Source organism: Dissoconium aciculare, assembly GCF_010015565.1.
Source record: "Dissoconium aciculare CBS 342.82 unplaced genomic scaffold K489scaffold_5, whole genome shotgun sequence".
In the NCBI taxonomy this organism is placed as follows: domain Eukaryota; kingdom Fungi; phylum Ascomycota; class Dothideomycetes; order Mycosphaerellales; family Dissoconiaceae; genus Dissoconium; species Dissoconium aciculare.
The window spans coordinates 1,230,551-1,254,264 of NW_022984955.1; the positions used below are offsets into that span (position 1 = coordinate 1,230,551).

The window sequence follows — 23,714 nt, forward strand, 5'->3', positions numbered from 1 at the left end:
TAGGGCAAGCACAGCCACCCGAGTTCGTGCCATATGGATGTGTGGCTTGTGGTATGGCTCAAACTCGAGCAGCATCCAAAATTTGCAGCTTGTCGCGTCTTCCTTTTCATCGCTGCGAATTGACGATACAGTGCCCCAGGGATCTATCGCGCAACGACGAGCTCAGCATACTCCGAGACGCGATCAACTTATACTCACTACAGAGAATTTCTCAAATTACGTTTCTTCATCCACTGTAGCGCAAAATGTCCGACTATGGCGGTGGTGACGATGATATGCAGGATTACGGAGCCGGAGAGTTAGTGACATTGGTCGCGTTGAAGGCTCAGTCCTTGGTTCAAGACACTGACCAGATTGGGTGCGCTGCAGATATGACGAGGGCAATCTCGTAGATGAAGCGGACTACGAGGAGAACTACGAAGACGCAGGTGAGCACTGAAGGGGGCGCATTTGAGACCATTCAGCAATCATGGACTTTTTAACACCTTGACATCTAGTCGCGGAAGGCGATGCAAACCAGGCAAATGGAAATCTTCACACCGATGCAACGGACTACAACGAGCACGCTCAGAACAATGTCGTCACCAGTGGGGAGCCCGGACTGAATACAGTGAAAGGAGTCAAGAGCAAGAAGATTGCATCAGAAAACAGAATCACAACACCATACATGACCAAGTACGAGCGGGCTCGTGTCTTGGGCACGCGAGCATTGCAGATAAGGTACGGAGGTTCGGTCTATGGAGGCCCCAATTATGGAGTATGCTAACGATCACGTAGCATGGGCGCTCCTGTGCTTGTTGACGTCGAATCGGAGACGGATCCCTTGCAAATCGCGCTCAAAGAACTGCGCGAAAAGAAGATTCCTCTAGTCATCAGGCGTTACCTGCCCGACGGCTTTTACGAGGACTGGACGTGCGAAGAATTACTCTAGTCAGTAAGCTGGCAGTTCAACGCAAACAAGGGAGAGAGGTTCTGGACTGGAAGTGCTGGATGGGCGTAATGTTACAACAATCTTATGATTTATGGCGATGGCGTTCTGGGAATGAGTGTCGGATCAATTTTCAGCGTGATTGCACAGGCCGCGACATGTTCCAGCTTCGGGAATCCGGAAAGGATCGAGGAAAGTCGCCAGGAGGAGTCTTCTGAGGTCACATAGTCGAGTGTGTCCAAGGCGGTGTCGAAGACGCGCGGCGCATATCTATCGTCATCAGCAATGAGGGGCAATCACCAAACAAGCGAGTCACGAAGGGAGGTGTGGTCATTGACAAGAAGCGGCATCCTTCACGGGAGGCTTCGATGTCGGGGACATCACCATTAATCATCGCAACGAAACTATCACACGACGACGAGCTTGCAATCACTTGATAGCTTGGCACGAAGGTGAACACGCACGCGTTAGTGTCAAGCAAACGTTGTGGCATTTGTCATTATGCAATGGTCTGAATTCTGGGAGTCTTACAGGATTCAATTTCATGCTACTGCACAAACGGGAACTTTCCATCATCTGAACGTTGAGAGTCTGGGCAACGACATCAAGAGTAACGTACGCTCGGAAGTGAGAAGGGTACACGCGGACAGGCACACCGGTCCCGGGAAACGTTGGATGATCACCGAGGAACACGGGCAGTGTGGCCCAAGAGATGGAGCATGACACCACTCGGAGAATATGTTTAATGCCCGCATGGGCAGACATAGCCGATGGTGAAGTTGAAGATGAGAGTCCTCTGTACAGCGTCAAGCTGGCACCGTGTTTGCGTCGGTCATAATGGTCCGTCTCTCGAGAACTTAGTTCCCCTGTGATAGAGTTCGTCGAACGATGAGCCAAGCTTGCCCAGATGTGCAAGCGTTTTACGCATCCGCCATTGATAGAGATCTCGTCACCTTGATCACTCATGTAGTACTTCCCTTCAATTTATATTATTCAACGATGGCGAAGCATCCTCGCAGGCACGGAAAACAAAATCCGGCGTGGACCGTAGCACGTGCTGGCCGCGCGTAGGAAAAGCTCGAGACTGACAGGACGCCGTTCCTCGTGACAATGCATCTCTGATCCTGATGACACGCACTGAACGAAAATGCTACGCACCGCTACACTCCTCATACAGTGCAGACCTCTTGACGATGGCATGATGAAGAATGGGCACTTCTCGGATAGCCGGCAGCTTTACGGCCAACCCAACGACGATCATCAAGCGATGATGATCATCGTGTTCGAGCGAGCGGATCCATGACAGCGATTCGTGTGATGCATATAGAAGTATGGTATGAAGTACGGCGGTCCCAAACCCGGCAGAGATAACGTTGCATTGAATCACCGGCGTGAATATATGGCGCTGGTATTGTGTTGTACTGTCTTGTACATATCTACCCATGTGCCCAGGTGGGTGGGCACACAGAGTGTTACCCCGAATAGCGGCACTCCATTGATTTTTACCCGGAGCAGGATTCAAGCCTTCCCCCGAGATATTCGTCATCAAGCTTGCGTAACCGTCCGTTCGGCGCAGACATCGCAAATGGATACCAAGCTCACCAGATGCGCGGCGGTCACATCGAAACCGAAAACTTCGCTACAGCACCCTAGTGAGATGATATCGATCGAGCGGCCATGATTGCGCGTTCATCCTAACCACGGCCATGGGCGATAACATCTTTGAGGACAGACCTTCTCCGACCTGGCCCGGGCACGTTGGCAACAGCCGGATTCTAGAGCCAGTCACGCACTGCACATGATACCGAGGGCGATCAGCAGTCACAGTTGGACCACGACGACTCTCTGTACCTGCGCGTGCTGCGGCGAATCTAGGGACCACTGCACATCGCACGGGTCAGATCCAGTGGGTACTTGAGTTCAATTGCAGTCGAACAGAGCATTTACATCAGGCAGGGTCTTGGAGATCTCGCTCTAGGCTAGTCGGAAGAGATCTGGAAGACGATGCCGTCAAACCTTGCGACCAGGACAAACGCAAAACATTGCAGACCTTCGCACAGTAAGGAGCACGTTCTGATTTGTATTTTAGCCGTTGAATGCGTCTTTGAATTAGTGGAAATTCGTGATTCGAGGGAAAATTTCTACAACAATGGGCGGAGATGTCAGTATGTCGAGAAGCTGGAGTGCAGTGTGCTATGGGAGAAGGAGGTGGGTCCCTGGCTGCTTGGGGGAGGTAGGAGGAAAGTGAGGGAGGGCTGACGCGCGTCCACGAATCGATCGCCTCCTAAATTAGAGGTTACGCGGCCAGGATCTCACACGTTTGGCACGTCCAGGGCTGTTTTTGCTGACGATTCTCGGCTTGGCAAGAGCCCTGGAGGAGTACAGCATAGTCCAGGACCGTATGTACAGCGGCGGAACGAGCCCACTGCCTCTATCGCTTGCCCGCTATTCTATTCCCTCACCAGAGAACATCGCCTAGACCCATTCACCATACCACCACGACTGCAAATTATCCGTTGAAACATTCCCTGTTCCCTCTCTCGCATATACCATCGGCTGGCAAGTCACCGTCTGAACGTTGGAACCCACCGCGCAGCGATATACAACTTCCAGAGTCTCTTCATTCGAGTCTTGTCTCAGGTGCATTCTCCGCGCCAAACGTCACCGCGCGCTGTGTCGTGGCAGTGCAGGGCTTGGTAGGACGTTCACATTCATCACTCCCGCCGTTTTCGATTTCCCTCTCTCAGCAATCCGACAACCCAGGACAAACATCCTACTGAACAGCAAGGAGATTCGCATCATATCCGAAGTCGACGTCGCAAAGGGCATTGCCCTCAGTCATCTGCAAACATGGCTGACTCCAACAATGGAGTGCCACGCCGAAAGCCAGTCCCTCGATCAGCACAGCCATTACCGGACGGATGGGCAGCAGATCTCACTGCTCAATTCCGACGCACTCTATCGACAAAGCGCATGAATGAGCTGAGCGGGCGTCCTGGATCTTTGAGGAAGAATTCTCGACGAAGGCCGGCTGAGCTCGTCGTTCGTCCGAATCAATCATCAACCACGTCACGGCCTACGACGTCAGATCTATCCACTCAGCAGCCGCTACCACAGGGCCCGCCAGCGCTCCCTCCACGAGATGATTCAAAGACGCCAATTCCGCATGCCATCACTGCGGTTGCGACTTCGACGCCGCCACCGCCCTCATATTCTTCATTGCGACACATGCCTATGGTTCCTACCGCGCCTGACGACAACAAGTCGATTCGATTCCGTAGCTTGTTGATGTCGCTGTCGAACATTCCTACCAAATGGGAGAATCCGGGACTTCTGGACGAGGCAATGCGCACTCTGCCGTTGCAGCGTATCTACGATGAGGCGCAGGAGGAGGCAGACACTTACCTCGCAGAGGCCGCGTCCCTCGGAGACAACATTCGCGCGGCCTGGGGTTACCAAGATTGTGTGGTTCGAGCGCTGATGAAGTGGTTCAAGGCGGAGTTCTTCGAGTGGGTGGACAATCCCAAATGCGCAACCTGCCGGTCCGTCACAATCGCGCAGGGAATGGTGGCCCCATTGCCTGACGAATCTGCCCGTGGTGCCAACCGAGTCGAGCTATACCAGTGCAGCAATCAGTTGTGCCAGTCCTTTGAGCGATTTCCCCGTTACAACGATGCCTTCGTTCTGCTGCAGACTCGACGAGGCCGGGTGGGTGAATGGGCAAATTGCTTCAGCATGCTTTGCCGTGCGATCGGCAGTCGGGTGCGATGGGTTTGGAACTCTGAAGATCACGTCTGGACGGAGGTTTACAGTACTCATCGCAAGCGATGGGTCCATGTGGACTGTTGCGAGGGTGTGTGGGATCAGCCCCTGCTCTACACTGAAGGTACGTCTCGTCTCATGTGTTACACCACGTTGACTTTATACTTTGTCGCGGTCATGCTGACTATTATTTTCTCGATGATAGGCTGGAAACGACAGATCGCATATTGTATTGCTTTCTCGGCCGACGGCTGTCAGGATGTCACCCGCCGTTACGTTCGGGATCCGATTGCGCACGCCCTTCCACGACAACGCTCGACTGAAGCTCAATTGCAGCACATTCTTGCTGAGATCAAGGCCCTGCGCCGTCGCGACCTCGACAAGCAGGATCGCTTCCGTCTCAATGCCGAGGAGATGCGCGAGGATGCCGAGCTGCGCAAGATCATCATTGAGACGCTGGCGCGGAACGTGGCCCGAATCTCAACGGCCGCGTACACGCCTGGCGCCTCTCCCATGGAAGGTGTCGTCGCTACCAACACCCGCGTCGATGCAGACGCGCAGAAAGCTGCGGAGCGCCGCCAGGGTGGAATCGACGCTCGCAGGGCATACGTCGCGCAGCAGCAACAGCAGCAACAGCAGCAGCCCCCACAAGACTGACATTGGCATCAGCGGTGATTTCACCACGACTCGATTCACTTCATTGCATCCTCTTGTGTTCACCGATCATCCCGACGCATACCGGGAAAACGGCATCCACCAAGAGCAATCCGTTCTGCACGTTCCATGCAGTGCCGGACCGATTTGACGCACAGACTCAACGTTATCGGCATCAGGTTCCGTTGAGGCTCACCACAATCAACATAAGCTTTACGCACGGCGGTACTTCAGCACAATCGTCAGTCGTTGCTTCCACTGTACCGCGTGCCGCTGTTGTCGGCAGTGGCGCGAGACCATCATTCACTTCACCTCTGCGGTCACCTCCGCCGCACGTACAACCGTTGTCGGGACGTCTGAGCAAGGACGATCCATGCTCACTTCGTCTTCGACGACGACGACAACCACAACAACAATACTTCATGTGTTGAGCTACACTCAACCTCATCTCCTGCGTCTTTTTTTTTGTACGAACTCTTCCTCCTCTCGTTGGGGACTTGACTAGACGTCGGCTTTCCTCTTTTTCTTCTCTGTTACTTTGCCTCTCGATGAGGCTTTTCCTAAATTGTGGATCAACGGTGGCTCACCTACCGTCGATCAAGGGGATTTCATCGCATTATAGATGCTCGGATGAGATCATATCGTGGGCTCAGCGATGTGTTCGATGGGTAATGGCAGGATATGAACACGATGGCGGGAGCAAATTTGGCGGCATTGACCACAGACTGGCGTCCATATATCTTGCTGCGGGAGTTTTTCTTTGAATCTTTCATGTACCTCTTTACAGTGGCGAGTTCTGGGACACGGCGGTGTTAACTGGGCCGCGCGGAAATCCGTTCCCGTTGCATCGCTTGGGTATGGCGCATCGTCTAGAATGATACTTGATCAGAATTGAAAGTTGTTCGCTCCTGTCTGTCGTATTTGCGCCTTATGACTGTTCATTTGCATGTGACTGACACAACATGAATCGCTTGCTTGCCAACGATACATCCAGTGACAATACACTACTCACCATGATATGGCAAGATACGTCCGACCAATACCCAGGCCGAATTTTCGGTCACATTTGTCGAATGCCCCTGATCAGTCGAGTTGCAACCGAGACTTGACGGCTCAAACGAAGTCCATCTCCTCTCCATGTCCATCTCCAATATCAAGATTTGTTGTCGATATACCAGGGGAACATATAGCCCCAAGCACAACCCTAATAATTCGCGCGCAGACCAGATCGGGAAAGCGCCAAGTCAAGCCTGACTGACCGGGCCACGCGTCCTATGACATCCGAGGTCACTTGAGCAGGGACTTGAGGGACGTGGTTCAAGCCTGGGGGTGTCTCACGTGCAAGGCGGATTGCGTGCTTCCCCGATGCTTGCTAGGGTTGGCAATCGCTTCATCTCTGGCGGAGGGGCTGAATCTGAAACCTCGAGCTAAGCCCGTTTAGGTCTGATGCGGACTCAAGGACCGGTCAGCGGGCGGCGCAGTTCGTCGCATTGAGCTATTAATAGTGAAGGGACATGCCGGAGACTTTCCGCATGTCCACCTTTTATCTGGGCATCTCCAGCGCTGCCATGGTTTTGCCCAATATTCATGATGGGGGATTTCTCGTTCAGATCTGCGTTCGTTTCAGTCAGATGTTCGGCGCATGGCCTTTGCTCGGAGATGCGCTATGTTACCACCTGCACGTCTGCGGCGTAAATCATTCTCAACCCGAGAGACAGAACAATATGAGGACATGCAAAGGCACATCATGGGGACCAGTCTGCCACTCGTTACGACGATCCAATACAGGCAATGTGCAGTCGAGATGCAGAGGCCCGTCCATACCCATGGGACACACCTTTGAGCATCTCTCGTGGTCTGCTGTCGTAATTGATGATGAATCTACGACTGGGCATGAACCGAGAACTGAACGAAGAGCTGTAAAAGATCTGACATGGACCGAAAACCCTGGGTCGGTAAGGTAAGGCTGCCGGCCGACGACCGACGGCTGGGTAGGGATAGGGATGCTGGAGGTGCATGAGCGATTATGCTGTTGACATGTTCCCCGACCTACGAGCAGTACAGTACCCAGAGGTAGGCAGCTGTTGACCGACTGTATGTGATGGAAATACTGGAAACTGCAGGTGTTCTGGTTTCTGTCCACTGCATGCGAAATGCAGTCCGCTACAGTAGTTCGCCCAGTGTTCTCCAAAGGCTTCCGTTGGTCTCGTAGTGCATATGGATTCAAGAGATAGAGAAAGAAAGACATACATTAGTTGTGACCCGTTCCCTTCGCCTCTGTTGGTTGTGCGTTGCGGCCGGTGCAACGTCGTGCATATCGAGGCGTGTGTCGTGGCAGAGGCGCAGCAGCCCGGGCACGACAGCCTCGTTTTCTTCTGCCTTTGCCTCCGCTTGTTTGACGATCCACTGCCACCTTCGAAATATCCTGACAGCTAGTAAATGATTAATAAATCAATAAATAGATAATAGTATTCTCTTCGCGCACATTCAACACAGGATATCACCGCCCGATAGTTTGCTGCGACCCGAAGCCGCCTGTTAAATTATCATCGTTGTCACAACACCTCCCGCAAGGATCCCTCCTCCATCCATCCATCCATCCATCGATTGAACTGTGCCTCTTGACTTTTGAAACGGGAAGCCAATTGCTATCACCCAACCACCACGCACTCGTCCATCACGACCCGTTCAACCCCACCGCCATCCTCCTGCACCTTCGCGGCACGTACAACACACAGGCTGTGTTGGGCCATTTTTGGAATCTTTTCATCTCGACGCCGCATTCTCGTGGTCCGTTCGGTGGTGGCTAGACGTTCGCTCCTCCGCCATCGTCGCATCCTCCAACATATATCTGGCCGATCATCTTGGCTCTACTTGACCCGGCCTCTTTATTCTTCTCCCTTGCCTTATCCACCCTCGACATCAATTTGACGAACAACCTCGACGTCCGATCACCTTCGTCGACATTGCTGTTGTTCTATCGAACTTCATCACGAATTCACGACTTCATACGGACTTAACGACTAGATCTCCGACTAGCTGCCAACGGCTTTCAGGGCCAAAGTCTATCGGACTGCAATCTTACCTGGGCACTCACTCCCTGTTGACGCAGCCCACCTCTCGTCACACGACGTTTGCGACAAGAATCACTTCCGTCAACCGAGTCGCATTCCTTGGTCGGTACCACCACCACCACCTGCAATCATGCCCGCCGCCGGACGTGTCGCGTGTATCTTCACGCCGATGCTATTCACCCTTGCGTCATTCGTCTGCTTGATCCTCATCCAATTATCCGGCTGGTCGTCACCCAACCTGAACGGATACTACTTCGCCCAGGCCAATTTCACCAACCTCGACATCGCCAAAGCATCCAAGCTGGCCAATTCGACCGAGTTGACTGCCGCCTTGACCTACGCCAAAGAGAAGAAGGTCATTGCGCCGCTCTACCAGATTCACTTGTGGAATTACTGCACTGCCTCCAAGGGTGACAAGGCCAGCAACCCAGATGGCAATACCGATTTCTGTACCGAGAAGCAGATGGGCTTCATCTTCGACCCTCTCGATGTCTGGCAGCTCAATGCGACCAACTCCACCACCGGCTCTCAAGCCCCTATTGGCAACAACGACGTGCAGAAGGTCATCAACAGCTACAAGAACAAGACGGCGGAGTTTGAGAAGAAGCTACTTGGTGATGCTGGCGAGAAGACCTTGGAGGCATACCGAACTGTGGCAAAGTGGATGTTTATCGCCTACCAGGTCGCTTTCTGGTGTACCGCCGTGACCATCGCTGCCGGCCTGATTGCCATCTGCAGCCGATGGGGTAGCTTGCTCACCTGGATCTTCGCAGTCGTAAGTTGACCCCCTCTCCCCATCGATCACACACATTCCCACAAGGAACATCAACACTGACCTCGTATCCCTTTATAGCTCTCCTCCATCTTCACCTTCGGCGCCGTCCTCTCCAGCACCCTCCTTTTCGCCGCCCTCGTCGGCGCCCTCAAGATCATCTTGAACCCCTACGGTGTCGAATTCGACCTCAACGGCCGCGCCCTCGCCCTGACCTGGCTCGCCGTCGTCTTCATCTGGATCGCGACGCTGTTCTGGATGTTCAGCATCTGCTGCTGCTCGGGCCGCAGCAACCCGCACCACCGCAGCAACAAGGGCGGCATGTGGGTCGAGGACGACGAGCGCGCCGTCGCCGCCCGCTACCGCGGCACCGAGAAGCTCGGCTCCGGCTCCTACCAGCGCGTCGCCAGCCCCTATCTCGGCAACGCCTCCAGCGAGCATGTCCCGCTCCAGAGCTACCCGCAGCCCATGGGCGGTGCCTCGCCGCAGCCCGCTCGCCATTACGCCCAGCCTAATTGGCAACCCACCCATGCGGCGAACCCCAGCTATGAGCCGTACCGATCGCATTAAGCCGTGAGCGGGGCTGTCCGACTTGAGCTTTAGATGAGGGATGTCATGTGTGTGTGTAGAGAGGATACCCATTTGATGTGAGAAAGAGCAGCGACATAGCGTACAGCTTGAGCTTGGTCGGGGATTTGGTCATTTTTATTCGTGTGGTACCTCATCATGATTAGCACTTAGCGACGGCGTTTGCCTATTTTTTATGACTTCGGGAAAGCAATCAAAATCATTCTTCATCTCTTCATCGATGTTCTCCTCTTCTATGCGCCGGGCAATCCACGCGAAGCTCGCTCTCAAAGATATGATCGCCAGAAGTGACGAGCAGAATGGTACATGTTTTCTCATACATTGGTGCTCGCATCAGCATTCAGCAGCTCTTTTCAGAGTCTCTCACCCATACCCCCTTCCTCCAGAGCCGTTGACCATCAGCTTACGGGACCGTCTCCAACGGCCGCTCGACCACCACCGCCTCGAGCACACCCTCGTCTCCACCTACCAGAGCTCCCGCTTGGGCGATGCTTCCATCCGCTTCATCGACGCCGAAGTCGCCCAGAGGCACGACGCCGAGGATCGACCGGTACCGAGTCGTATGCCAGAACCGACAATCGGATGTCGCTTGCTGCGCGGATGGATCGACGCTAACGAGCGCGCCACGTGACTGTGGCCCATCGCCATTGACGTGATTCTCGTCCTGATCGTGATCGTCCGCATCCTCGTCGTCGTCCTGGTCCCGGTCGACGTTTGGTTCTTGCTGCGCGCGGCGCAGTTGTGCCGCCCGAACAAAGGCGCCGGCCGCCTCGTCCTCTTCGTCCTCATCGGGCCCACCATGCGCAGCGGCAGTTCCGCGAGCATCGAGGTCGAAAGTGGTGACATTGCCCTTTTCATATCGTTTCGCTGTGCCGGCGAGCCCCTCGCGATAGGCTGGCTGGCGGGAAGGGCCATCGACGCGGCGACGTTTGTTGGGTGTGTCTTCAAATTCAGCGGTGATTGTGATGGTCCCAGGTGCATCTTCTCGTCCGCTAGGGCGCCTCTTGCTGGTGGACACATTGTGCGATGGCAGATCGAACTTGGTCGCGAGAGTGGGCGTTGCGAGGTCGCCCGCGACATTGAGCATGAGCATCCAGGAATTGCCATACAACCATAATCGCTGGTGGTCTCGAGTCACATCCCATAGTGAGCCCATGACGCGATCGCGTTGTTTGCGGAATTCGGTCGGAAGCATACTTGCGTGGTTGCGGCGACCCCAGCTGCTGGAGTGACCAGCTACTACGTCAAATTCGTGAATCTGGTGCTTGGCTGTCATGACAAAGAGATGCTGTGGATCACGAGTGAGTTGATGAGATGAGTGGCCGTTCGACCCATGGTGGACATCGCCATTTACTTGTCCATTTGCAAGTTTCGATTGAACCTGAGGGCGGAAAGTGAAGACTAGAGGCACTGACTCCAGCTTTGGTAACAAATGCCCCCGAGGATTTTCCATCCAATGTTGACCATAAAAGATAACGGGCTCATCATCGTCGTCCGAGCTATCCGAATCGGACTCCTCTGAAGCTTTTGTCGTGCTGTTGCTTACAAGGCTACCTACTGCCGGCGCTGCGGCATCTTCGTGGCCTTCGAGCGTCCATGAATCAATATATCCAGCTAAATCAGCTGTTGCGAGAATGTTGCTATCGGATGAGAATGTTATACGCACTACTGTGCGATCGTATTGGTTAAAACCTCTTGATTGGGTCGCCGGTTGCATGCGTCTCTCTAGTTCGACGACCTGATCCAGAACTTGCAATCGTTTCGAGTTGGATGCATCATTAACGATGCGAGCTACTTGCAGGTCGTTGGAATCGGAAACAGCCGCGAGCCATTTGCCATCAGGAGAGAAAGCGACGACATGCGAAGACAGTGATGCGAGATCACGAGGTAAATCAACCTTGCGGATTGCGAGTCCAGCATCGTCGAGTCTCTTTCTCAGCTGAAAAACTTTGACTTCAGCACGTGTAGCAACAGCCAGAAGCCTTCCATCCTCAGTGATGCAGACACTTTCAATGTCGGCTTTCGTGTCAAGTGTTAGTTTGGCAACGAGCTTGCGAGGAGGCTGTGGATCTAGCTCCAATCCTGGTTTGCGGCTCATGCGCCAGATGCTGACAGTCTTGTCCCACCAGCTCACAAGCAACCGAGCATGACGCGCGCTTGTCACTGATGGTCGCTGTGGCAAATGCGGCAATGCATGACTAGAGGCTCTACCGTAGTCTCGTAGAGGCGTCACAATAGCTTTCATGTCGCTTCCTCCAGAGACGATGACGCTCATGTCTTTTGCATCGAACGCCGTCATGCACTTCACATCGCCGTCGTGTATCTTGCGATGACTTTGCTTGGTCCACATATTCTTGCCCGACAGGCTCGGAGAATTTCTTATCACAGCGACACGACCTTCGATGCTCCCTGAGTATATTGATTTGCCATCTGAACTGGTGACAATGTCCAAGCAATCGGTATCATGTGCCGTTATTCGTTGAGAGATTGAATATGATCGCCCATTCCAGATGGTAATGTTGCCACTCGAGTCCCCGGTGACCACATCGCCAGTAGGCAGGCACTTGACTTGCCACACGTAGATGTTTTTGGGCGAACCAGGCAGGCTCGCACCTAAGCTCATTGTGCGGAGGCAGGTGTCCTTCTTTGCGTCATAGATTCTCAAAGTGCCATCTGTGAATCCTGCTACAACTCGATCCCGATGCTGATAAGTGACGCTCAAACAACGAGTCTTCTTGCCGCTCACACGAGCGAGTACTCGCTGAAATTGGAGGTCGTCATCTTTGGTTGAGAGGATGACCAGCGTTCCGTCTGCGCAGCCAGCGACCAAATCTTGCGATTCAGCTACCTCGCCGTTTCCACCGTCGGCCGAGGCGCGAGGTTGAGCTGCGAAGCACCATACTTCGCTGAAGTTGCCAGAAGATGGCTTTTTGGGCGCAGCTCGAGTAAGATCCCATTCCGTCACCGCAGGCGAACCGGAAATGCTGAACAGCCGTTGTTGGCCCAATGTGACGATGCCATCTCTTGATTCGTCCTCACCCCGGATCCATACCAGACCGTCCACGCTTTTGCTATCGTCCCCATGTAGTACAATTTCTTGTGTCCAGCGTCCAGATATAGGGTTCCATATTTCTATTGAGCCATCTTGTCGCCCAATCGCTAACTTGAGATCCGGCTGGACTTCGTCTTCCGAATCAGAAGACCGCGAGAATGCCACAGCACTGACCGCAAAGCTCGGGAACGGAACGAAACGAGCTCTGTGAACGTCCATGAGAGCGACTCTTCAAGATATGGTTCAAGTCGAGGTAGACATCGTCGCAAAATGTATCCAAGCTATTTCGTTGTGAATAAGTGATATTGAAATTGTTCTCATCAATGAACCCTAGAAAATTTCCGTCGCATTGTTCTGCACCTAGTCTTGAGACTTTCGGCGAGCACAGTCCGGCTCGCGGGCAGAGGCACGTGCTCTATTTTTATGTAATTTCCAAGTCAGCTGCTTCTGAGAAGGTAAGGATGATACATGATACTGTTCAGGTGCAGTATGATTCGGATTTCGTCAACAATGGCACAGAACGGATGAAGCAATATATGTATATCGAGGGTATCTGTGTCGCCAGCAATAATATTACTTACAAAAAAGAAAAGAAAAATTGGCTGTGCAGCACGCCCCAGCCGAAGCAAGCACACGCAAAGCAATCTCGCCGCAACGGCAGACCACTGCGGACAAGCGGAAGAAGTCGAACATCGAGGTCGAATGTCTCTCGCCTGTCGACTCCTTCCATTTCAATCTGGGGTCTCTCTCTGATGAGCGCACACCTCAAGCAAAGTTCAAATTATGCTGATGCTTTCTGGGCGCAATTCCCTTTTCCCGGCTATGCGGATCTCCCGAGGTATGATATATCCAGTACACGCTGTCCATGGAGCCCATCAAGGGCGATGCATGGACAGACCATTGGACGAAAAGCAGAGTGAGGAAACAGGACAACGCTCTAATACACAAATGAAAACGCTGGAAAAATGCAACGCTTGCTGCTGATGCTTGGCAAGTATCAATCTGGCAGGGAAAAGAAATGACCTGTTAACAGAGCAGGAAGATGTAGAGTCGGGAAGCTCCGGCTGAGAAGGCCTCGGGTCAGTGAGTCTGAACCAAGGACCGACTCGTTATGCAGGACTTCATTGCACATAGTGCGGTTGACGGATGTAGTTGGGAATAGCATCGAATGTGTGTTGCATGTGATCGACGTTCGGTGGTGTGGGCGTGGCGACACTCAGACGTGACACAGGGACCTGGTGTGCGTTGTACATAGCCATGTTGGCATAGTCCTTGTCTGGTGTGATCGGAGGTGTTAGCATGCCGACGGGTCCTGGGCCGTAGCCTGGCTTCTGGGGTGTCTGAGGGGTGAGGTAACCATTCATAGACGAATGATCAATCTCCATGTGGTTCATTTCGTTCATCGAAGCCTGCGCAGCCCTTTGAGCAAGCATGGCTTGGTGCTTAAGGAACAAATCGATGGTGGTCGAGACCGATGACAAGTGTGGGGTGCCAAATTTCCTGACGAGTGCTTGTGAAGGGTGGGATAGATGGTTTGAAAGGCCGATCACCACCTGAGCGTCATAGCGTGCCGACCAGCTGCCGTAGCAAGGCTGCTGACGAGAAAGAATGCACCGGGCAAGAGCTAGACACGATCGCGCCATCACTGATGGTCGGAGAGAGATGAACTCCTTGTGGTAGAGGCTCAATTCGGATAGGTACCAGCACATATGCTCAAGCTCCGGATCAGCTGCTACTTCCGTCAGGGCCAGCTGCAAGAAGCCGGTGATTGTCGGATGTCCAATGATCCAGTTCAAAGTCTGCAAAACGTGCCATTCCATCTGAGTGAACATGTCGTCGTCATAGAGGGAGCAGCACATCGACCTCAGCTCCCGGATGGTGGGAACACGCTCCTTCCTGTCACCATACTTAGCAGCGATGAGGAGCGATGCGCAGCCGACGAGTTGGTAGTGTCGCTTGTAGACGACTCGACGCGAGCAGTATCGATCAAGCAAATTGCAAGCTAGGTGGAGGGTCTCAGGGAGAAGGCCGAATGCATGGTGGGCTTCGAGGAGGAAATCCAGGAGGTAGGGTCGCATGTACCATTGAATCTCAGTCTGGATCTCAATCGAATGAATGTCCGGCATGGACTCCATTTCAATACGTTCCATATGATCGAGGACATCGTCCTGGTACTCCTCAGCAGTCGAACGTGAGAGCTCCTCGGCTAGGGCCTTTTGTCGTATACGGGCGACGTTGCGGTTCCGTTCACGCTCGGCGGCAGCCCGTGCGAAGATTCCGTCGTTATCATCGTCGTGGTTCTCCACGAAGTAAGAATCACAGTAGCCGAAGGGAGCGGAGTTTTTCGCAGGTTGCGCTTCTGTTGGCATTTGCTGCGTTTGTTGGGATGGGAGTTGGAATGCCATTTTGGTTGGCTGTGGTTTCGAATCTTTGAGGTTTGTATGTCAGTTCTCCAGGATTGACAAAAAAGGTCAGTTGATGAAAAGAATGGTCGGTGTTCAGGAAGCCGGTAATTAAAAAGAGTGGTGCTGCCAAAGTGTAGGCGAGTCGTCGAGGATCGTGATTAATTTCAGTAAAGCAGAAAATGAAAGAATGTGAGGGCGGAATAACCAAGCCCTGGAGCAAGTCGACTCTTAATTATCCCGTCGGAATGAGTCTGGTGATGAGTGATGAGAGGTTTGAAGGTCGTCCGAGCACATGAGAATGAGGCTCAGCGGGTTCTAAACGCCTTCGGTTGCAGAAAGCGAGTCAACGCCTCCACGGGTTATGTCGAAGTCGAGATGGTTTGTGTCTGCGCAGGATGCAAATTTGCAGCTTGCGAGATGAAGCTGGACGATGCCGCTGTAGCTGGTTAGCATGTGATGTTGCTTTGTATTGGGGCACGTCAATCTGTATGGATTCGGTGGCACATGAATGTTGGCCGAAGTGTCTTGGTAGGGTGGTGGTGAAGGTGATGAGTAACAATCATGAAGCTCAGCATGTGATGTTATATAGGTCATGTTTCCGACAAGACCTGGGTAGGGGTTGTGGCATGAAATGCAGGAGCACCATTCTTGTGAAATCAAAGCTCTGTATGCCTTCAATTCGGAATGGGTTGGTGAGAAACGACAGCTCGAAAGGCGCTTATAATCACATGGGATCGTGAAGAGAACGGTCTCGTGTCATGTCGCCTTTCATGTCGTACATAGAGCAAACAGAAGAGAGCAGGAATGAAGCGTCCTAGTGAGCCACAATCCAGAATGCCACGGTGAAGCAAGCAGATGGCTGACCAACAGCGCAGGTCAGACCTTCCTGTTATCGTGAGATGCTGTCTTCTCATTTCTCTTGCAATCCTCAAGTGCCCCTCGTATCCTCCCATCGACGTGATCTCGTAATGTAGGATGTAACAATCGCTTCTTACCTTGAATATTGCTCATGCGGTCAGATTGCGAGCAGCCCAAAACAATTGTCGACTGCGGGATGGCCACGATTCGATAGATGGATATTGATCCGTTGGGTGAGGTAGGCGGACGAGGATTCGGGAAGGTGATTGTCAGGCGAATGTCGAGAGGCTCTACGATCAACGAAGAGGAGAGTTCGACCTTTACAATGGTTCGACGGACAGAGTTGGCGGGTGAGAGGGAGAGAGAGTAAGTGTGAAGGAGGAGTGGTCTGCGTGCTGGCCGGGCAATGTCTCAGGATTGAAAAGACGCTGCGTCGGTGACGATACCGTTGAGAGGGAGCCGAGTGACGAGAGGTGAAGGCCGTGCGAGAACCAGGAGTGGGACGGGAGCGAGTGCCTTCTGCGGGACAAAGACGGACGGTCTCTGGCGAATGCTGCTCCGGTTTCAATTAACAGTCCATTGCACCCGGCGGACGGACGAGAGGGAGGAGGTAGAGGATAAGGAGGAGGAAACAGAGGTTGAGAGATGATGGGGAAGTGCTCGAGAGCGTCCGCGAGGGATGATCGAGGACAGTAGTGTGTGAGATTTCGAGGCTGCCCACACCAACTACTGGGTGGTGGAGAGTGCGTGCAGGTGTGCAGGTGTGCAAGCGTACGAGCGAGCTTGCTGCTTGCTGCTTGCCCAGGTCCGTGAGAGAAAGTTGGTACTGCGGGCTGTAGGCTACGGCAGTCCGGATGCAGAGGAAGGGGTAGACTAAGACGCACAAGGATGTTTCCGGCCCGCCCGACGAAGATAGGAACTGCCCACTGTTATCCAATTACCCTCTCCTCCTCTCCAGCAATCCTATACGATGGTAGTACATCCAGTACTGTACGTGTTGTATGTACCTCTCTCACTGCATCCTTCATCAGCATTCCTCCCATCTGATGATTATTATCATCATCGTCGGGCCTCTCCCTACATGCATATCCTTGGGTGTCTTCGGAAATTTCTTTGATCTATGTCTTGAGGTTTAATGCCAATTTAACTGCATCTCATTACATAGATCTCATTTGCCGCGAGACTGGCTTTCGGGAGTAATATTGGTATTGGTGCAACACAGGAGAGAGTGTGGGCTACCGCTGCTCGGTGGTAATAATCTGCAGCAACAACGGGCCACCTTTTGGGATGGGAGATACCCCAGGTACCCACCCCGATCGACCTGCGTATTGTGGGTACCTTTTCGTCCCCATCGCGGAAGCATCCATGGATACTCCTTACCGTGCCTCATTCGGATGATGACAATGATGATGATAGTGGTGGTGGATGCCCTCAGTGACGGTGCCGTTTGTCACACCTACTGGTCCACACTGAGCCTAGGCACAATTCATTCCTGTTTGCATCATGTATGGCGATAGACGATCGGAATTGGTCCTGCGTGTGAGACGCGCTGTGCCTCATCATTTCTCGCCTGTAGCTCCAGCAGCAGGCCACGATTGGTCTTGAGCGTATGCGGAGGGTGGAGCCCCGGACGCAAGTGAGCTGCACCATTGCTGCCGCTTGGCCTTTTCTCTGGCTGACGCGCCCGGTGAGAGGCGTGTTTGACTTTTTCCATCTCATGAGATCCTGGTTATCATTATGTACGTGTCCTGTATGATTATCATCGGCTGCAAGTCGGGCTGGACTCGCTCGAGACGATCAGGCGAGCACCAGTCGTCATGTCCGAGCCAGTGACATCGTCGGGGAGCTTATACGGCATCATGCAGAGCCTTCCTTAGTGATTATTACTGATCATGCCCGATGAATCACACCACCGTCGCCCCATGCCGCAATGCAGAGCCGTGCTTGGGTGACGCGATGGCAGATCCAAAGCGTATGTATCTTCCATCGGAGCGCTGCTTCTGGTCGCTCTTTCGGTTCGGGAGCTCACCTGCTCCTCTCATGAGTGGACTCACTCCAGCCTACAACATTATCATGGTATCATCGCTCCATTCTCACGTCTGAAGCATGAAGCAAGGAAGCTTGGCCACGCCCTCAATCCTTCGGCGGCACTGCCATCGCTGTCCCCATAAGGATTAGCGCGTCTTCGCCTGCATGCATCTGCCAGCTCACACAGCCAGCCTGCTCAAATGTCCACCAGCCATTCCTCAAGCTGTTCCGAACCAGTAGACACTGGCGGCGTTTTGCGCCGTGCCGGCTTCTGTCGCGTCGTCGTGTCGTGTTCATGCGTGCACTACACTTGCTCGTTCGGTCGCGTCTCCTCACATGACATTTTATTGGCATGGATATGATGATCACCACAAATTGTCATTAGCATCGACATGCGGGCCAATGGCGGGCATATCCGACCGCGGCGGCCTCTCTGCTGCGCAATCTGTGGACGGCTCGGTTGGAGCTGCGTCCTGGTCATCATGCTCGATCTAGCGACATATCGATTTCTCACGGCGAGCCCTGTGCTGTAGGATGATCTGGAAATCCTGGAAGCTGCTCACATCATGCAGGTCTTAACATCGCTAGGAGAAGTATATTTTGCCGACCTGTTGCGGTTGCAGTGCTGCAGCTCATAGCGCACCTCGGTGGCCAATGCCTCACAGTGGCTCATCATTCATCGTCTCTTGTACCGGGACCACCCATGTTGCGACGACGGGTCAGATTGATATTTCTTCTGCTGCCAGAAATTTACTCGCACAGCATTCCAGCTTACACTGCGCAGGAAATCAAACATCATGCCTATAGACTCAAGGGGATCTTCGATGCCCAGCAACGTCATGTTTGAATTTTCCAACCGATTGCCCCCACCCGAGCTTATGGTACAGTAGCAACCACATCGTCGTCCGTCAATGCACGATTAGCAGCTGCGGACTAGCAAGCATTTGGCGAACATTGCAGGATCGTGAACAAACTTCCACGGGTGCCTGTATTTCGCCTCCCCTCATGCACACACTTTAGTGAACCGAACGCGCTGTCGTGACTTGTGAGACGCGTTCGAGTTTACCCAGGGTGTCATCAGGCGCCGTCGGCAACAATTCTTGTCCCCCATCCCTACTGGATACGTTCCGCATCGAGATGATTGGCTCCTAAGTGCGCTCTCTTCCTTCCTCGCTCGATTGCATGCGGAAGGCAACTGGATATCCGTACCACGCAAATCCGACAGGAGGAGATTCCATTCAACATGCAATCTGGCGCTCGCATCATGATACAGAAGATCACCTCGATAGCCTGTGATGATTGGATGATTGCGCTTGTATGAACGAGACAGCTTGTTGCACCGAGCCATTTGGGGTTATACTTTACACATGGTGCAGTGAAAGAGTTCAACAGGCTTCACGTGGTGTGCTGCTCCAAAGCGCGTGCTCGCACGGTTTGGGAGTAGAGCCCAGACCCACTATTCACGACGGCGTCGGCAAATTCGACGCAAGACAGAAATTACGTGTTGTTACACCGTCGCTTTGTATCTCAAGCCCATTTTCGTCGGCGGCAAAATGCTTTCTTCCACAATGACAATCTAAATTCCCGCTGACCATGAGCAGGGTCCGTAACGAGGCGTCCAACTCCTGTCCTGGTCCATTGAGTTGGACCGCCAATGGGCGCCTCAAAAGATTGCACACAAATCGGACAGCCCTATCGAGCACACCAACCCTCGAAGCAATTTAACGCGCCAGAACACGACTAAGCGAAAGCCAAAATCACGACTAACGAGCGCTGCTGTAGATGAGAAACACGCAGATCCTGCTGCAGCACGCGTAGCATGCTCTCTGTGTCGCGTGCGTGCATCGTCCCTGCTGGTCAACACGGGGGGTTGGCGGAGTCTGGAATTGCCGCAAATCGTAGATTCGTATTACCTTGCATAACATGGCTGGGCGCAGCCCGGCTTGTGCGCTTCAGGCATGTTATATCATCCCTTCCGTGCGCGGCGTACAATCTCCGCCACGGTTGTGATATGTGATTGCAACATCCTCCCTGTCAACTACATGACGGGGCAACATCAGCACCTGGTGCAGGAAATGGCCGACCCAAGAGACAGTAAATTCCATCGTGTCGTCCACGTCGCTACTCCACTCTGATCGGCGAGCCCATTTGTGCAGAACCTTCATAGTCTCACACCGTTCGCTCGGACCGTTCTAGTGGTCCGAATTGAACTATTCATGCACGATACATCCGAGCCTCTTCTCGACCAGTCCTCGGATGCGGAACAGCAGAAGCAAGACTTCCGGATAACACGCAGGCCTCTCTAGCCGCGCCCAGATCCACCATGACATCCTCAATGACAAGCTCGCTTTTCGGACTCAGAAACGTGGAAGCGATGTTTGCCGTCCCGCGCCAATCTTTTAAGTTTTAGTGATTGATGCACGAACGGCATTTCGTGACCGCTTGGAAGTAGGGATGTCCAGTTGACTGGCCGAATTTGTCCTAGGTAGTCATGCCAAGCCACGGAGTCCATGCCGATGCGCTTAACGTTTTGGGGAAGTTGCAGTGCCTAGGAACCTTGGAAGGCACACACAGTTCGTGCTCGCAGAGCAACAATGTGCTTCTCTACCAATCGTTCATCATGAGCCGAGTACACAACGACATGATCGGGTTTTGATAGTGACTTGCTCTACAAACGGAGAGAGCGCGTAGCCATCATTACTAGGTCGTGCAGGTAACGAGACCTCTAAGACGGGCTCGAAGCATGTCAGAGCAACTGATGGCCAGTGTCATCGATGTATTTCCACGTAGGCAATTACATAGTCAAGGTCGCGTCACGGTCGGATGCAAGCACCACTAGCCTCGTTGACCCAAAATTACTGATGTCGGTGTGAAGTCCACACTATGGAGTCCTCACCCTGGCCTTTCCATTTTCTGTCTTTATTCGACATGTATAGATGCCAAGCCAACAGAGAAGATATTTTCGTCTGGTCTTCATACGCCTCAACAAGGAACGTGAAGGACCTAGTATAAGGTTTTGCTCTGTACGTCGGAGCGGCCTCGATTCGTGTAGTCTTGCGCGGCGTGGTGGATTCTGCGGGACCACTTAGCCCCGACATATCCACTCCGCTCTTGCTGGTTACATGTTGCATCTATTGAAGTATCATGGCCTCGGTTCGGCCAAACGATGAAAATTCAAGTGTCTATTCCATGGGCTTTCGTCGGCAATATTGAAGCTAATTCCATCAATTGCCGGGTTGTTCAAGGCGGGTGACTGTTGGAAAACCGTTCGAATGATGACTCTGACATAGTGTTGCCATGGCAGAGGCTCGTGGCCGCAGTCATAGCTTGATCCGCGCACTGGCACTTTGACCATCCTTGATTGCGCGGGATCTCTGCGAATTTCGCATCATCATCATCACGAAGGCTCTTTGTTACTGTGCGAACGTAATAATGACCCAGACAGGTCCTCCTACATATGAATCATCACATCCTCCTCCTCGTTAACGTCTTGACACTGCGTTTGGTAGTAGCTACCTAGCCTTGTTTCACCAATATATCTTGGTGGCTGGACAAAGTCTCGATAGCTTGATCGCACTGACCTTGCACTATACATGCGGATCTCGTCCCAACACTAACAAACGATGACTTCTGAACGATCGATGATCTGATTGCCATGTCAGCCATCATGCTTGGCGATAACTACAACGTCACTGCCGGACAGCGTTACGTTGCGATAGCAGAGCGGAGCGGAAACATGGCACACATCGTGATTCCGAAATGAGTGACACCAACCAACCTCACTGGAAGGGATAGAGCATCACAACCGCCGCAAGGCACACTCGAATGATTCGTTGGACACAAGTTGTCACGTGCTCCCAGTGGACCAAGCTTGATCCAAGTTGAACAAACTTCCGAAGCTGACCAATTGTCGAGGCACCATATTCGTGGTACAGAGCTCCGGTGATCTATGGCATGTCGCTCAATGTACTATTTACGTATGCTGAATTCTGATGCAATATTTACGACTCGGCGGCGTATTGGACACGCACATCTAGATCCCTTCCCAGTGCTCCATGATCGCCTGCATACAAGCATCGCTGTTCGCTGACGGTAGATCATGCCCGCCATCAAGAACCTGGATGGTGACGTTCCCTCGTCCAAACGCAGCAGTAGCATCCTCAATGGTCTCATCCGCGAGTGTCACCTTATCTTGCGCGCCTAGCAACACCAGCACTCTGCCTTCCAGTAAACCCCTCGACTCGGCTGGTTGATCCTCCTCGGCACGCTGCATTTCACAGCGCTTGCCAATCACCTGCCATCTCTCGTATTCATCGTGGATAGGTGCATATCGAATGCTCGAGACGAAAGCGGGAACGAAGCCAGGATGTGATGTTGTTTGCCAAATCACACTAGCATTCAGGTCCAGTGGAGGTCGATTTTCGAACAGAGCCGCCTTGTTGTCTGAATCATCGTCATACACCCGACCTCCAGGAACCTCTTCTCTGGCAGCGTCTGCAACGTCAAGACCCTTCTTCCCGCCGGAGTTCTTCGGCGCACGTAGCGTGGGCACGTCAACCCCTCCTCTGATACGGTACGCCACGAGTGGAAAGACCAACCAGTCGGGTAAGAGTCCTCCATATAGCACCTTGCTACTCCAGCTGATACGGCTGGGTCGCATGACGCCGCTCGGCGCGATCAAGACCAGTGAGTCTACAAGAGCCGGATAATGATACGTGAACGCTGCAGCAATGCCGCCGCCTAATGAGTAGCCTACGAGAGTGAAACCGGCCATCCAGTCAACCCGCGAAGTAGCCAATGCCGATAATATTTGGGCGCTGTAAAGTCCAGTGTCTTGACGGTACACCCGCGGATCTGGAGCATCTGAGTAGCCTCTTCCGTAAAGGTCGAAAAGCATCACACGACAACCTTGGCGGGCCAATCTTGCTGCCAATGCCGCCATCGAGATGCAGGGTGTGCTGATACCGTGCACGAACAGGACTTTGCGGCCATGCTCGGGACCCCATTCGTAGACCCGGGTACGGCCATAGGGCGTGTTCACATCACGGCCCCCTGGAATGGCTTCATGATGATAAGGATGGTTGTCGATCGCGGCTATGGGCCGACGAATGGGTCCCTGGTATTTTCTCGGTATTGTTGGACGTGAGCTGTAGACTATCGAAAATATGGAAATTGCTGCTAGAGATCCGGTGGCGATGTAAAGTGCTCGATCCCAAAAACGGGTATGCTCAATGAGGGACTCCATAGCCGCTTCGGAAGTAAATGACTGTTTCAGAGAAGGTCAATATGTTGTTCTCCATCTTGGGTGCTCAGGCAAGCCATGGAACTTACTTAAACAGTCTCCTGGGTGTCGGGTATCTTGCTGTCGAGTCAAGGCTTCTGGGAGAGGGCTTGCCACGCGATTTCACTGTAAAATAATCGACTTTATCTCCAAACTTGACGAAAGGCGGCTCGCTGCATGCAAGCATCGAAATGCCCTGTGCTCATAGATATTTAAATTCAACAGAGACGAATTATCGTCGATTTCGACTCGAAATGTCATGATTTAGTTCGGCTATGGATGACGCTAAAATCGTGGTACGAAAGCAAGGGT

The 23,714-nt window shown here is 53.0% G+C and overlaps 7 protein-coding genes across 7 annotated transcripts; 3 read left to right on the plus strand and 4 right to left on the minus strand.

Annotated features, from left to right (window-relative positions):
* Positions 1-245: 245 nt before the first annotated feature.
* Positions 246-931, plus strand: K489DRAFT_409519 (RNA polymerase Rpb6; the record flags this gene model as incomplete). The annotated part of the gene is made up of 4 exons (XM_033607593.1): positions 246-298; positions 370-428; positions 498-720; positions 778-931. The coding sequence occupies 4 exons, from the start codon at positions 246-248 to the stop codon at positions 929-931; spliced, it is 489 nt and encodes a 162-aa protein (XP_033460745.1).
* A 426-nt stretch (positions 932-1,357) lies between these two features.
* On the minus strand, positions 1,358-1,894 carry K489DRAFT_370030 (uncharacterized protein; the record flags this gene model as incomplete). The annotated part of the gene is made up of 1 exon (XM_033603097.1): positions 1,358-1,894. One exon carries the CDS (start codon positions 1,892-1,894, stop codon positions 1,358-1,360), a length of 537 nt encoding a protein of 178 aa, XP_033460746.1.
* Positions 1,895-3,435: 1,541 nt separating this feature from the next.
* On the plus strand, positions 3,436-5,509 carry K489DRAFT_205439 (uncharacterized protein). The gene is made up of 3 exons (XM_033599616.1): positions 3,436-3,624; positions 3,720-4,814; positions 4,896-5,509. The coding sequence occupies exons 2-3, from the start codon at positions 3,779-3,781 to the stop codon at positions 5,345-5,347; spliced, it is 1,488 nt and encodes a 495-aa protein (XP_033460747.1). The 5' UTR covers positions 3,436-3,624; positions 3,720-3,778; the 3' UTR covers positions 5,348-5,509.
* Positions 5,510-8,548: 3,039 nt separating this feature from the next.
* K489DRAFT_355974 (uncharacterized protein) lies at positions 8,549-9,760 on the plus strand (the record flags this gene model as incomplete). The annotated part of the gene is made up of 3 exons (XM_033602530.1): positions 8,549-8,971; positions 9,059-9,193; positions 9,272-9,760. The coding sequence occupies 3 exons, from the start codon at positions 8,549-8,551 to the stop codon at positions 9,758-9,760; spliced, it is 1,047 nt and encodes a 348-aa protein (XP_033460748.1).
* Positions 9,761-9,874: 114 nt separating this feature from the next.
* K489DRAFT_379701 (WD40 repeat-like protein) lies at positions 9,875-13,147 on the minus strand. Its single transcript, XM_033604719.1, has one exon. The coding sequence runs from the start codon at positions 13,047-13,049 to the stop codon at positions 10,182-10,184; it is 2,868 nt and encodes a 955-aa protein (XP_033460749.1). The 5' UTR covers positions 13,050-13,147; the 3' UTR covers positions 9,875-10,181.
* Positions 13,148-13,951: 804 nt separating this feature from the next.
* K489DRAFT_317323 (uncharacterized protein) lies at positions 13,952-15,199 on the minus strand (the record flags this gene model as incomplete). Its single annotated transcript, XM_033601230.1, has 1 exon — positions 13,952-15,199. The coding sequence occupies one exon, from the start codon at positions 15,197-15,199 to the stop codon at positions 13,952-13,954; it is 1,248 nt and encodes a 415-aa protein (XP_033460750.1).
* Positions 15,200-21,980: 6,781 nt separating this feature from the next.
* K489DRAFT_400993 (alpha/beta-hydrolase) lies at positions 21,981-23,622 on the minus strand. The gene is made up of 2 exons (XM_033607010.1): positions 23,453-23,622; positions 21,981-23,387 (listed from the first exon to the last, which is right to left on the minus strand). The coding sequence occupies exon 2, from the start codon at positions 23,364-23,366 to the stop codon at positions 22,155-22,157; it is 1,212 nt and encodes a 403-aa protein (XP_033460751.1). The 5' UTR covers positions 23,367-23,387; positions 23,453-23,622; the 3' UTR covers positions 21,981-22,154.
* Between the last annotated feature and the right edge of the window lie 92 nt (positions 23,623-23,714).

Coding starts and splice junctions, on each gene's coding strand:
- K489DRAFT_205439 (XM_033599616.1), top strand. CDS start 3,779: ATGGCTGACTCCAACAATGGAGTGCCACGCCGAAAGCCAGTCCCTCGA. Junction 4,815..4,895: donor GCCCCTGCTCTACACTGAAG/GTACGTCTCGTC, acceptor TCTCGATGATAG/GCTGGAAACGACAGATCGCA.
- K489DRAFT_379701 (XM_033604719.1), bottom strand. CDS start 13,049: ATGGACGTTCACAGAGCTCGTTTCGTTCCGTTCCCGAGCTTTGCGGTC.
- K489DRAFT_400993 (XM_033607010.1), bottom strand. CDS start 23,366: ATGGAGTCCCTCATTGAGCATACCCGTTTTTGGGATCGAGCACTTTAC.